Source organism: Lactuca virosa, chromosome 9 (genome assembly GCF_052849685.1).
Source record: "Lactuca virosa cultivar CGN04683 chromosome 9, Lactuca_virosa_CGN04683_v6, whole genome shotgun sequence".
NCBI lineage: Eukaryota > Viridiplantae > Streptophyta > Magnoliopsida > Asterales > Asteraceae > Lactuca > Lactuca virosa.
In genome coordinates this window covers 101,312,188-101,327,590 of record NC_136434.1, presented here as the reverse complement: position 1 = coordinate 101,327,590, position 15,403 = coordinate 101,312,188, and the positions used below count along the sequence as shown (strand labels likewise).

The following is a 15,403-nucleotide window of genomic DNA, read 5'->3' as shown; positions in this document are numbered from 1 at the left end:
ATGCGATTCACATATGAATCACATTTACATATGACATCATATGTAAATTACATTTGATTTTCATATGAATCACATGTGATTCATATGTGAATCACATGTGATTCATATGTGAATCACATGTGAATTACTTGTGATTTACATGTGAATCAAATGTGATTTACATGTGAATCAAATATGATTAATAGGTGAATCACATGTGATTTATATGTGAATCATATGTGATTAATATTTGAATCACACGTGATTTACATGTGAATCAAATGTAATTTACATGTGAATCAAATGTAATTTACATGTGAATCAGATGTAATTTACATATGAATCGCATGCAATTCATATGTGATTCACTTGTGATTTGCATATAAATTACATGTGATTAATATGTGAATTACATGTGATTTGCATGTGAATCAGATGTAATTTACATGTGAATCACATGTAATTCTTATGTGATTCACTTGTAATACATGTGAATCACATGTAATTCATATGTGTTTCACGTATGATTTACATGTGAATTACATGTGACTCATATGTGAGTTACATGCGAATCAAATGTAATTCATATTTGATTCACTTGTAATTTACATGTGAATCACTACACACTTATAGTCTTGCTTCCAACTAATTACTAATATATTATGACAATTCACACAAATCATATATGATTTGTAATTGATTATTAGAATCACAAAGAAAAGAAAAGAAGGAAAAAATATTAAAAAGTATATGTTGTTAATCCTTTAATTTCACAAGATAACAATAAAATAGCAATGTACTTTATAATTACAGGAAAGGTTTTGTCAATATTTTCTTGAAAATAAAAAGTTTGAAGAACTTATTAAAATGAACTAATAAATTGCAATTTTAGTCTTTATTTGAAGTTTTTTTAACCATTTTGTAAACTTTAAACCATTTAAAGTCATTTATTGCTAAAAGGAAGCAAATTAAAATAAACTATATACTTAGAAAATACATATAATGAAGATGATTATAAAAAAAAAACCAACAAAGAAACCACAACAACCTTCTTTTCATACTCTTTTCCTTCATATGTATCCAAGATATCTAATTCTATAGCAGAAAGCCCAAAGAGAACCTGCTGCCAAATCCTTACTGATCAGATCATAAGTAAATTCATAAATAAGGTTATGATCTCCATGTCATTAAAGATAAGAACTTGTGTAAAAGAAGAAAATGAAAGAAACTTTTGTTTGCTACAAGTGTTGATAAATATATTACATGGAAGAATTGAGAAGAGAAGATGAATATACCAGAACAATTGGCTATAATGGTTCAGATAGTATAGTAGTGATTGATTTGCATAAATGAAGAAAACAACCATAACCATCTCCAATGGAGTTTAAGCCATAATCATCAAATTTCAACTTCTTCAATTCCAATTTTGTTGTAATAAATAGTGTCCATAATTATGTTAGAGTATACAAAAACATGAAACCTAAGATCACCAAGTTTGAAATTTAATGCGATTCGAGTCAAAACTACTATACTCCTGTATACTTTTTTCAATTCAACTCAGGTTTTAATCGGAAATCCTAGTGGATAACAATAACAACGAATACGTAACAAATCGTGTAAAATTACCAAAACAATGGATTACATCATAGATCTCTTCTAGGCACAAAAACTCAAATAAAGCAAAACTGTGGCATTTTGTCAAACAAGTTGTGTGCACGGATCAAGGAGGCAATGAGAAGGATGAATACAAATATTCATCAAGGTAATGCACACACATCACCGTCGACTATAGCAGAAAATCATGTATTTTATGCACAAATATCATCGATTAAGGAACAATGATGAATATAGTATAAATACCATACATTACCAGAAGAAAATAACAATCAACTAAAAAAACTAATCCAAGGTTTTTGGTACCTTTCACAATTGCTTGAAATCATGAGGCTGAGTCGATATGAAAAAGGTGAACCTCAAATTTCAAATGATGCAGCCTCTTAATTCTTTCAATTTCTCATATAAACTAGAGATTGAATTTGTCCCTGACATCTCCATGTGATCACCACCATCTCCATAGTTTCCGACCTACTAATCAGAACAATAAGCCTATTGGATCTCAATCGAGAATAAATATCCCCAATTAAAAACCAAAACGAATAGAAGATTTAATATACCGACTTGTAATCCACCGTAAACATGTCACAACAAATGATAACTATGAAAGGGATCAAACATTTCAAATTGACATAATGTATCTAAAAGTTTCATAGATATTGGAATTTACATACCTAAATAGTTGAATTGGTACTTTTCGAATAGATGTTATACATATAAAGACCGTTTTTGTGTTTTTGTTCAATAGCTATTTTATCATTCTATTTAAAAGTGATAAAAAAACAAATTGCATTTTATTCAAGAATCGGTAGGGATGGCAATCCTGTCATGAGTTGACGGGTTGAAACAACTACCGGAACTCGACCCGTCTAACTCGTTTAGTTATACGGGTTTGCGATTAATCTTCACGGTGGCGAGTTAACCCATGTTTAAACGGTGGCCGATAGGTATAACCGCATAACTTAAATCTAATATATTATACGATGAATTTTCCCATAAGGAGATCTTTGATTCAAATATTCCCAAGGTTATTTCAGGGTGGCCAAGAGGGAGTTGTACAACAACGCTTGCAAATGCAAGACAAAATGTGTCCATGTCTTCACCAAATGGCGAACCACCTCCAAAGGAGCCTACTTTAATGCATTATTACCCTTTAAAAAATAAAATAAATAAAACGGGTTGTCAGGTTGACCCGGGAACTTAAATACTAACCTGAACACGACCAGACGACATGTTTATTTGGCGGGTTGACGGGTCATGAATCTCAACCCAAACCCGTTTATTTTCATTTCGAGAATTGCCACCCTTAACAACTGGTTTTAATTAAAATTGTAAATGACCACAGTTTAAAAAAAAAACATGATTTACTTTAAATATATATATTTCTATTTTAATAAATATAAAATCTATAGTTCCCTCTCCAAATGTGAGAAATAAACAGGTAAATCAGATACAACATTTCCAGAAATTTACAATCCATTGAAATCAGGTACTTGAGCTCCCAAGGTCAAAGTCCATGGTGTAATCATATTCAATGGTTGGGATAACAGTAGCCACAAACTTCAAGAACAAGAACAGATATCTGCAACCACCACATAATATAGTAATTGATTCCATGATTATTTGAGGAAAAATAAAAAAGAAAAAGAAAAAAGAAAATTTACTTGTCAACTTGTGGTTCGAATCCTCCAGCAAATAAAGGATCAATCAGTTTCTTCATAACAGCAGCATGTTTACACGGATGTACAGATGCATGTTTCCCGGGTAAATGTGGGTGATCTTCAATAGTTACCTGAGACTCGTAACATTTACAGGTTTAGTCCCTGTAGTATGTCCAAAGTTATGGATACACTCCAAATGTTTCATTTGTTACACCCGTGGTCACTAAAGTTTAACTTAACCATGCATCCGTTAAGTCCATGATAAATGACCAATTTACCCTTGTCTTCTCCTTTTCTCCTTCCACAAGAAACCCTAAATCTTAAGTCATAACACAATATAACTAAACCACAAATCTCAGATTTTGATTTTTATGGTTTAGTTAATTGTGTTAAAATTTAGGAGATGAAGAAATGGAGAAGGAAAGGGTAAAATGGTCATTTTTTTTACCATGTGGACTATGTAGTGCTTACCGTTTTGCGAGCATGATCTTGACTGACATCTTGTAGAACTAATTCTGGCTCAAGAAGCATCCTTGACTGTAATAAAAATTGGTAAAACAAGTTTTGAATTATGAAAATAAATTTATCTCACTAATTTAAATAATCAATGATTATGATTGATGATGTTTCTAACCTCATCATAACCTGTAAGCCATACACGAGGAGTTTGATAATATTTGTCATATCTGGAAGAAAAAAAAAAAAAGAGTGAAACATCACTTTATAAACAGCAAAACAAAAAGAACTAAAACATGTGAGACATGTGTGTGTGTGTGTGTGTTTATTAAAACTAAAATATTTCACTAATTAAATAAAATAAAAGGAGTTGAAACTTACGTAATGCTGACATCATAAGTTCGAGTTCGTAAAATATTGTCATCATCAGGCTCATGAGCAACGAGATATGTAGGCTGAAGGGTTGCCTGAATAGAAGGGTAAAATGGTCATTTACTTATATTCACAGTTTTGACAGTCTAGAAAAGAAACAGTCTTTATGTATACAGCACTTAATCCAAACAAGCATCATTGCCCATTCGACCACTTAATTCATTTCTAAATAGGAAGGGTAAAATGGTCATTTACTCAAATTCAGACAGTTTATTCAATCCTGTATGGCTGTATTGATTAAGTGGCTGAATGGGTAAAGTGATGTATAGATGAAAAACTGTTTCTTTTTTAGACCGAATGAACTGTCTGAATCTAATATGAGTAAATCAGTAAATAACCATTTTTACCATTCTGTTTATATTTCATCATATTCATACTTACAGGATCATTCTCAATAACATTGTCAGATTCTTCAAACTCTTCCATATCTGGGATGTCTTCTTCCTCCTCTTCAGTGCCAAAATGTGAAGAAAATGGATGTATGGTGTTCTTGCTTATTTCTAGGGTTTCCATTGAAGGAACATTTTCCTCCTCATCACCCTTGGTATCTATACAAAAAGTCAAACAAAGTCAAAACATAACGAAAGTTCATATCAATGATTTCTAAATGGCTGCATACCTTTTGGCTTTCCATGAGTAGCTAACCAGCCATCATTCTCATCATCATCAAGCAATATTTCACCTCCAGCAGCTTCATATTCTTCTTGTATTGATGCAACTCTTCGCAAACAAGGAACTGAATAAAGTTCATATCAAAAGTTAAAGTTGTAATTATATAAAGATTCAAAGAGGAAAAACATAGTTAATGTGTTGTGTAGTTCACAAGCATCAGGCAACATTATTTTACCATTTCGAGTTATCAAAAATTGTTTATCAGAGAGCAAATATGTCTTCCTTTTGTTTGGATCACCTGATTCCCTAACAAAGAAAATAAACAAAGCCAATGTGAGTAGTATAGTAATAGACATTTTTCTTTCACAGATATATCACTAAGCAATGTAAACCATTTGGTTGATGAGAATAAGAGAACAGATTTATTTATGTAGAGTCCAAATGTAACATGCTACAGAAAAAAGAGCGACTCATATTCAGGGAGAGGAAAACATTGTTTATCTGTGATTATGTTCCAAAACAGATGGGTGAAAGAGAAGTCAATTGATGATATTAGAAAGGCGGAGTAAGAAGTAGAGGAGTTTAAGCAATTAGCTTATTTCAATTCTGGTTCATAATAAGGATAACATAATGCAGCTATAAGCTTGTTTTCCCTTGTTCATAAGCATGGATAGAATCTAAGTTTCAGGAACACTACGCTTATTCCATAGAAATGAATATGCATTCTAAAAACATTAATCATGATTCAAATCCAATACAATAAGCTGCTAGATGACATCAACTTATAACACTAACACTCAAGGGACATCATTCAATCAAAGATGAATAAATTGAAGGAAAGGGAAAGCGAATCTACCATGACCAAGTAGGGCATTTGGAAACGAGATTGTCACCGGCGATGACGAATTCGTTAACGCTAAGTACGCCTTTCTCTTTGAAAGCGGATACAGTTCTAGGGTTTGTGATCCTCTCTACCGTACCTTTGAATGCGTCGTGAATCTTTTGCGATAAAACCATCTCCAATCAAACACGGAAATAGGATAGGAATCCAATCGAACAACGAAATTTATCGAAGATCAGAAAGCCGATCTAGTTTTTTTGTCAAGAATTTTGAAAATAAGTTAAAGGTCGTCAAAATTTTACACCAATGATATAAACATTACCTCCGATGAAAATAAAAACTAGAAAATACGGGAAATCTACGAAAAAAAAAAAGTTAAAAATTTCAATATTTCGGGTGTTTCATGGTTTAATCTAAATTTTTATTTTTTGAAGAGAAAAGTTCTGATTATTTTATATGTTATTCAAATTAATTAAATAGTTTTTATTTTTTTTCAACAGAAAATGTCAGATTATCGTATAAAATTAGATAACGATAACTTTTCTGTTCAAAAAATAAATATTGAGATTAAAACATAAACCGATCCAAAATATTGAGACTTTATTAGAGATTTCTCGAATACAGACTATTGGAATTCTATGAAATATGGGTAATTACATACTTTTTTATGTTTAACTTTTGTTAAGAAATTGAAATCCGAAATAAAAAAAATCCATCAATGGATGGAATAATCCAATTCAAGAGGGAAAATGAAAAATTACAAAATTATCCTTTCTCTTGTCATCATCATCACCACCACCACCAACACGACCTCCGCCACAACCACCGCCAGCGCCACAAAGGGAGAACTAAACATTCATAAGGAAGGAAGGAGGGGCAACACGATATTCCTCTAAATTAGCATGTCAAGTTCAAATTTGATCTGGTTCTCGAGGCAACACCAAGCACTAAGACATGTAAACTCCCACCACCATAATGTAAGAGTTATCTACAAAACATAAGGAGTTGTTGGATAAGAGTAATTGGCGGAACAATGTGTTGCAAGGACACATCAATCCTCTTTTTTTTTAGAAGAAATACGAGTTGCTTAAAGGTATATCGTTTGTAGATAACTCATCGAAGTACCCGAAGTAGTAAATTTGTTATTTCTATACATTTCTCTTATGCTCATGCAATACTATAAAGTTATAAGAGGTAGTATTATGAATTAAAAGGAAACTATTAAAGGTATTAGATACATCACACTAATCATTCCTCGAGCAAATAGAAATAATATGACTTGTATGTAGGAAGTTATGACATTTGAATCGTCTATACGCACGAGTTTACAATCTTTGAAAGATTCCAAGTTGTGGATGGTCTTGAAAAGAAACTTGAGTGTATTCTATGAAAGGAATGTCATGCTAAGACATGCTAGTATAGAGTGAGAATTGACTAGGAACTTCTCAACGAGTCGCTTATAAGTTGATTTCAAAGTTGTGCATAGAGTTCTATATCAAAACAAATAAAAATACAACACAAGATTATTAAGTTTGTATAAGTTGGTTATTTAGATTGAGTATCACGAATACTATGTAGGTTAAATAAGTTGATCTATAATGAACAAGTTGACGATAAGTGCCTAATTCAAGTGTGATATGAGGTATACCTGTGACATCCCCATTTTTCTCGGCCAGAAAAGTCCGATTTAGTTTATGCTTTTAAAATAAAATCAGAGTAATGTAGGAAATATTGATAACCAAAATATAAACGCTGAAGCATAAACATTGAATCTTTAATCTCGAATCTGATTAAAAGAAAACTTAAACATTAAAGAACGATTACATACCTGATTTCATTATAATCTTCGGATCTGAAGAATTAGGGTTAAGTTTTCCAGTTGATCTCAAGAGCTCTCTCTAAAAATCCCTCAGCAAACCCTAAACGAATTTACATGTGTATTTTCGTGTGTCTTGATTACTCCTCATCACATGTATATATTGTAATGCCCGTGTTTCTAGGCTAGGCATTAATATTGACGTTATAGTCTAGGTTAACGTTTGTAACTCATTTTGAAGAAATGAAAAGGAATTATGTGAATATTATGTGAATTGTGTGTTTTATGCTTAATTATTAGGGTTTAATTAATTAAGAATAAAAATGAGCGTCAAAAATAAATATTAGATAAAGCTGATATCTATTAAGAAAGTTGTAGTGGTCGTGACAAGGATTAAGGATATATAAAATTTACCAAAATCCGAGTTATAACGAAGAAGTTATGACCTGTCGAAGTTTCGAGACAAAACCGGCACAGTGCCGAATGTCGTAAAAAGTGAGTTTTTGATAAACTACTTTTTAGCCTTAGTGATCTAAACGAAAGTCGTAGTGTTCGTTAAACCGAGAGAATGTATAAAAAGAACGCCCAAATCTGACTTCGTATGAGGAAGTTATGATTTTTCAAAGTTTCAGCTTAGCAGTAGACAGCTAAAAACTCGAATTTTAGATCGAGTGATTTTTAGCCGACACGACCTAAACGAGAATCGAAGGTATCGTCAATAGTAGCACAGCGGTAAAAAGACAGACGAAAACGGATGTCGGATGAAGAAGTTATGAATTTTTAACGGATTTCCTGTCCCGGTCTGTTAAAAATAATAATATAAAAATTAAAGTCAAAATTAGCCGACAAAGTCTAAACGAAAGTTGTAGAGCGTAATTTTACCTACGCGTGCATATAAAGAACGTAAAAAACGGAGCTCGTATGCGAAAGTTATGGATTTTAGAAGTTTTTGCACAAAAACCGAGAAAATTCGCATAGGTGGACTTCGGCCACGTCACCCTCGCTCAAAACATGCCACGTGTCCGAAATTTGATGAGTCACCGAAGCCACCTAGCGAGACGTGTCACCTGCCCTCACATCCGAACTTCGGTCCAATGGGAGTGCGACGCGTACCCTCTTCTCACGTGTCCGACCCTCGCATACAGTGCCACGTCCGAAGTCTCGGACTAGACCTCGGTCCAATCAGAGGCTGACAGCGAGGCCCTCGCATGCGCAGCCCACGTGACCTCTTCTCAGATCTGCTAACGCATGGAGACTTCTCAGCCCTTGGATCAGAAGCCTCGCCCCTATAAATAGAAGGGTGCGAGACCTCCCGGTTATATTTTGCAAACTTGTCATTTTTAGCCCCTTTTTCAATATTTCTTTCATTCCAACTTCCCCCAAAGCCCCGGTATTATACCAAACACCCGAAATGCGCCCCGAAGTGCCCGAGAAGCCCGAGAAATTTATCTTTTCGGTTTCAAAGCCCGACCCTCGCAGAGCCCGGTTTCTGAATAAAACTCTCGGTTTTATTAGAAACGAACGTTTTAGGAAACGAATTGCTGCCCGATTATCATCAAATCATGTGAGTGTATAATCACCTTCATCTTACACCTAGATATGAAGTATTTTCTATAAAATATGTGCTACATGTAATTATATTAATTGTTTAATTGAGGTGACTGTTGAATAGATGTTTTATACAAGTTTTAAACTGTATATGTATTTTTATCTACAAATATGTTGGATAAAACATGGGTAGATAGTGATGTGTGATGAAATAAAAGTGATGAGAGGCCTCGATGTGATTGTGATCCAGTCATCTAGCGGAGTTTGGATGACGACCACAGACTTTCTAGACAGTCCAGTGGAACGCTGGCAGGCCCGCAACCTGTAGGTGTTAATGAACTTGGGTGTTCATTCGCTGTACTCCATCCCCCTCATGGTTGCCTTTAGGACATGTATGGCTGAGGAAACCCCTTAACAGTAGTGTCCATCCCGATGATATTCTTTAGGCTAGGTCCCTTCTGATAAGTGTTTAGGGACGTAAAGTGAGGATAAAGGGACCGGGTAATCAGGGTTATTGTTGATTGATGAACTTAATAAGTTTATTATTATTGTGGGTTGAAAACCCTATATGCTCACCAGGCTCCCAAGCCTGACCCACTCAGCTTTTTATGTTACAGGTAGTGGACCCCGAGCATAGTCGGAGGACGATGAGAGATTTTTGGATTATAGGCCAGTAGTTGTAAATAACTGTTGAAAGGCTTATAATGTCTTGTTTATGCTTTTGATCTGTATCGGAACATGACATCCCGAGGTTTTGATATGAAATGAAACTATACATTTCTTAAAGAAAGGTTTTGCTAAACCTTTATCATGTTTTGTTTTGGGGACCAATTCCGCAACATCTTTTAAAAAGATTTCTCTGATTTTATTTTAAAAAGCATAAATTTAATCGTTCTTTTCTGGCCGAGAAATTAGGGGATGTCACATATATAGATGGAGATATACCCTAATGTGAGAGATGGAAGGGATCTTGAGGATCTTGAGTCAAACCGGGAACTCAACCCACAAGGTAAGTTAATATTCTATAAATCGGTCCATCAACAATTTATATTCTTACCATAATAATTGGATTTAATAATATATCGTACATATTTATGAAGTGGTCCCATAATTATCCAATAATCTCCCACTGGACCACGAATATATAAATGTACGTATAACTGTATAAGCGCTTTAATGAATGTTATTATAACATTGGTACCCTTAAGCAATCTCGTCCACTAATCATAATAGTATAGGATCAAAGCGGCATTCGCTACAATTTACGTAACTAAACCTATCAATGGTCACATATACATATATAACTAACGACATGGATTAAACATGATGTGTGATTTTAAAATCTAAATAGATTTCCGACGAGTTCCTCTTTAGATTGAAGTGAGATCAAACTTCAAATAAGTGCAACTAATAATGGAGTCAACCGAATTCTTAATTCTGTACAACAAAACATAATTGTTCTTAAACACTACATAAAGCACCATAAAACTCCCACTAAAACCAAATATCACACCAACGTGTGTAGTATGCTCATGAAAGACCTAGGGATGTAATCCCTTTATGAGCGGATCCGCTTTCATGGAGTTTGTTCATATGTGCTATATATATTTCCATTTTGCACTATTGTGTTAATAGAAGGAAACTTGATGTCAATATTCTTTGACTTAATAGAACTTCTGTTGTTGGAATATAACATTGCTGGCTTATTATCACAACTTTAGTGGTCTTTCAATACCAATAATGTGTAGCCTCGTGACAAAATTCCGCAACCATATTCCATGCTACAAATTATTCTGCCATTATAGAAGAAGCTACCGAAATCTATTCCATGAAATGGCTCATCATGCTAAAATGTAAAAGTATCCTGATATGGATCGGTAACCATTTTGGCATTTAATAAAATTAGATTCTTAATAAAAAATGATCTCCAAAACATCTGATTTCCTACAGTTGAGCATATAGCCTTTTGTTATAGATATCTCAAAATTCATTTGGCTGCTTTCTTATGATCCAAACTTGGGTTGCATAGATATCTGCCCAAAACCAAAAAAATAAATTTACTCCCACTTAATCTGTGATACACAAAATCATCTACTTTATTTACCTCAAAACCAAAAGAGATAAATTGATGAAACATTGGTACCACGCATAGGATATACAAAGTTGAGGTTGTGTGTTATGAATAGAAGATTGAATAACATTGTCGATCACTGATTCATAATCCGCATACTATCGAAAGCAATAATAGGAATCAAGATTGATTCCTCCTTAAAGACAATGTTTTAACTTTGCTTCTCCCCCAAACTCAACTTCCTCAAATAATGTTGATATATCCATAATGCAATGTCAATATCCATGCAACTGAGAACTAACATAATGTTCTCGTTTCATTCCTTAAATTTCGTCTTGTTGAGCACGTGAATGTGCAAATATTATGCCAAAATTCAAATGATTCATTTTGAGAACATAGGTAATATTAGTTAATCATTAATCCATAAACTTTAATTAATAAATTCAATTTATGACATACTTATTAGATATCGGTACAATATTAATATCAAGTCTTTGGACAATAATATTAACTTGCAAAAGATATCTTTGTTTTAGTGATAAAACATTGACAATAAAGCATGTCAATCAGCAAGCCCTTCTTTGGATTGACTTATTAATCACATGAAACCAAAATAATTGTCATATGTTTATAACCACATATATGTTTATTCGGCTAAAATATCAGTCTACCTTTGGGTCGGCTAATACCCACATTAATAAACACATAAACTATAAATTTTGATAATAAGAATTGACAATATATCATGTCATTAACAAGCCCCTCTTTGGATTGACTTGTTAATGACATGTAACCTAAAAATTGTCACATATTTATCATCAAACATGTGTTAATCCGGTCAAATATTAACCTACATTTGGGTCGATTAATATCTGCATTAATTAACACATAAACCATAAAATATAATAATAAACATCGCTAATAAATCATGTCAATTAACAAACCACTATTTGGATTGACTTATTAATGATATGTAACCTAAAAATTGTCGCATGTTTATTATCATATATGTGTTTATGCGGAAAAATATCAACCTACCTTTGGGTCGATTGATATCCGCAATAATAAACACATAAACCGCAATAATATTGAGATTCTTAGATAATTAATTTTCACAAAACAAATCAAATTGACGATATAGTGTGAAAATAAATTTTCCAAATAAATAAATAATGTCATAGCTGAATTTATTGAAAACCCAAAAAAAATGATAATAACTCATATATCATTAACAGTGCTTATTAAATCAAAAATCGGCTCTTTGAATTAAACTGCATACACATTATCATAATTAAATTGTAGACACATGATAGCAGCAAATTGTAGACACATAATATTGTAGACACATAATAGCAGTAAATGACATATAAACCATACTATATGGTACAACTCAAAACAAAAGCTGATATAATATAAACACACGAGGGTAAAAGCCAATTATTTATTTATTTTGACAAGTGCATAAGTATGTGGTCTCCAAAAAAATAATAATAAAACTTACGACTTCAAATCAATTTACAGCCCATAAATATTTTCATGTCAATTTAATTCAATTCGTCCATAAATTGATGTCTACCAAAAATAAAAATAAAAAATATTAACCTAATTATTCTGTTAAATCCAAACATTGTGGTCAGGTTGAGACAATTTGCCGCTTAAAATGTCATTAAAAAATGACTTGGCCATCTTTTACCCAAATATATTGTAACATAATACAACGAAATGTCATTAAAAAATGACTTAGCCATCTTTTACCCAAATATATTGTAACATAATACAACGAAATGTTAAACTTTTAATATTCAGCATCACAGTAACTAATACATAATACATGCATATCTAAAGGTCCAAAAAAATAGAATAAAATAAATATACATGCGGTCACTGTCCAAAAATATATATAAGGGATGATTTCTTTCTTCTCAAAATGAATTGACAAAATCAATATATATTATATAATATTTGAATTACCCTTAACAGGTTAAAACCTTAAAAAATGGGTTACCACTTTAGAAGCATAAACAAAAATACGGAGGTTAAGATCCCAATTAAAGAATCAAAAGGTTTACAAAGAGGGGTAACTCTTGATATAATATGTTTTTTTTCGAAAATAAATCAACCCGCAGTACATGCATATGCGTAAGCGAAGTACATACAAATCATAATATTATAGGGCAGGGTTAAGAAAGAATACGCCGGAAACAATTTGAAGAGTAAAATAACATATATGATGCATGTATGTTATAGTTTGAAGACCAAATCAACTAAAACCAACCCAAGTTTCTAATAACAGATTCAAGTAGACTCTGATACCAATTGTAGGAAATATTGATAACCAAAACATAAACGCGGAAACATAAACATTGAATCTTTAATCTCGAATCTGATTAAAAGAAAACTTAAACATTAAAGAACGATTACATACCTGATTTCAATATAATCTTCAGATCTGAAGAACTAGGGTTAAGTTTTCCAGTTGATCTCAAGAGCTCTCTTTAAAAATCCCTCAGCAAACCCTAAACGAATTTATATGTGTATTTTCGTGTGTCTTGATTGCTCCTCATCACATGTCACACCCCCAAACCAAGGATGGCGGAAATGTCCGGGGGTGGAGGACTTCATGTATAGTATCATAACATCAACTGTAATAGTAATTCAAGCAAACCCAACCAACATATATATAATTGAAAAAGTTACATCATTGTATGAATTACATGTTTACGAATCAATTACAATATGTTGACAAAATATGAAATAGTAGACGCCTTAGCGTCCCATCCTCAAATGCACTTGGTTACCTGTTTAATGATTTCCTGAGAATACAAGTTGTTTGAAAAAGTGTCAACACAAAGGTTGGTGAGTTCATAAGCTTTTGTTTAGTATTATTAAAAGCCTTTCGTTTATAAAAGTATTATTTGTTTTAGAAAATCCAATATTTTCCTTAAAATGTATATGTAGTCTTAAATCCAAAGACCGAAATGTATAAGTAACTTTTCTTACTTATAATAAATAATGTAAGTTTAAATCGACATAAACTCGTTTGATTTTTTTGAAGTTCCCGTAAATTCCAATATTCATTAATACTTTATGTGAGTTTATTAAACTCTTTTCTTGTAAAAGTAGTGTTCGTTCCAGAAAATCCAATATTTTCCTTAATGTGTAAATGTAGTCTTAAAACCCAAAGACCGAAATGTACAAGTAGTGTTCGTTCCTTATAGTAAAACAATGCAAGTTTAAATCGACATAAACTTGTTTGATTTTAGTGAAATCCCCGTAAATTCTATGTTTGTTTATATTTAATGTGATTTTATGAAAGCCTTTTCTTGTAAAAGTACTGTTCGTTCCAGAAAATCCAATATTTTCCTTAATGTGTAAATGTAGTCTTAAAACCCAAAGACCGAAATGTACAAGTAGTGTTCGTTCCTTATAGTAAAACAATGCAAGTTTAAATCGACATAAACTCGTTTGATTTTATTGAAATCCCCGTAAATTCTATGTTTGTTAATACCACATGTGAGTTATTATAACCATGCTATGACCTAGTTGGCCTGAAACGACGTTCTTCAGGCGTCGGAAATGTTATGACATTTGTCACCCCAGACCTGTCGGTCTAGCTGTTGCATGCAGCTAAGGTGTGGGTTTGTCAGACCCAATATAGATCTATACACAAGTATCACGCTCTCCCTCGAGGAGACTCTGGTTATAATACATGACTTATTTGTAAATTGAATCGAATGTCTCACATAAGTCATTAACGAATTTACGTGTAGTGTAATGAAAACTTGGTACTGTATGGCCGTACCTTGCTTAATGAAAATATCATTTGTATAAATGTACCCTTTTTAAATGTATGTGTTATGTAATGTTTCATAAAGTCATTAACGGAATTACGTGTTATGAAAACTTGGTACTGTATGGCCATACCTTGCTTAATGAAAATATCCTTTGTATAAATGTACCCTTTTTAAATGTATGTATTATGTAATGTATCATAAACTATACCTATTATAGTTTATCAACCAAGGGTAGTACGTAGTAATGTATGCAAACTATATTCAAAATAGTTTATTAAATGTTTGAATGTATCGGTTGTACTTTGATTATAATCACTTGTTATTCTTTATATTTTATATGTCCAAATCCATTTGTAAACTGATGTGTGTCTAAATATTAAGATAAAATGTCATATATTGCAATAACATATAATCACATAAAGATATACACCTTGCTCAACATGTTACAAGGTGAAATGAAATTGACAGCAACTTTTTGTTGTATACAGTTTCTGTTACTGTTCTTAGAAAATTTATAGAAAAATCATCAAAGCTCTAAATCCAAATCCACAAATTCTGAGAGTTTGGAATATGAGTCTA

The 15,403-nt window shown here is 32.4% G+C and overlaps 1 protein-coding gene across 1 annotated transcript; it reads right to left on the bottom strand.

Annotated features, from left to right (window-relative positions):
* Positions 1 to 2,938: 2,938 nt before the first annotated feature.
* On the bottom strand, positions 2,939 to 5,897 carry LOC145135531 (autophagy-related protein 3-like). The gene is made up of 9 exons (XM_079069794.1): positions 5,611 to 5,897; positions 4,990 to 5,060; positions 4,762 to 4,878; positions 4,524 to 4,690; positions 4,092 to 4,177; positions 3,889 to 3,940; positions 3,726 to 3,791; positions 3,258 to 3,385; positions 2,939 to 3,175 (listed from the first exon to the last, which is right to left on the bottom strand). Exons 1-9 carry the CDS (start codon positions 5,769 to 5,771, stop codon positions 3,079 to 3,081), a joined length of 945 nt encoding a protein of 314 aa, XP_078925920.1. The 5' UTR covers positions 5,772 to 5,897; the 3' UTR covers positions 2,939 to 3,078.
* Positions 5,898 to 15,403: the final 9,506 nt, after the last annotated feature.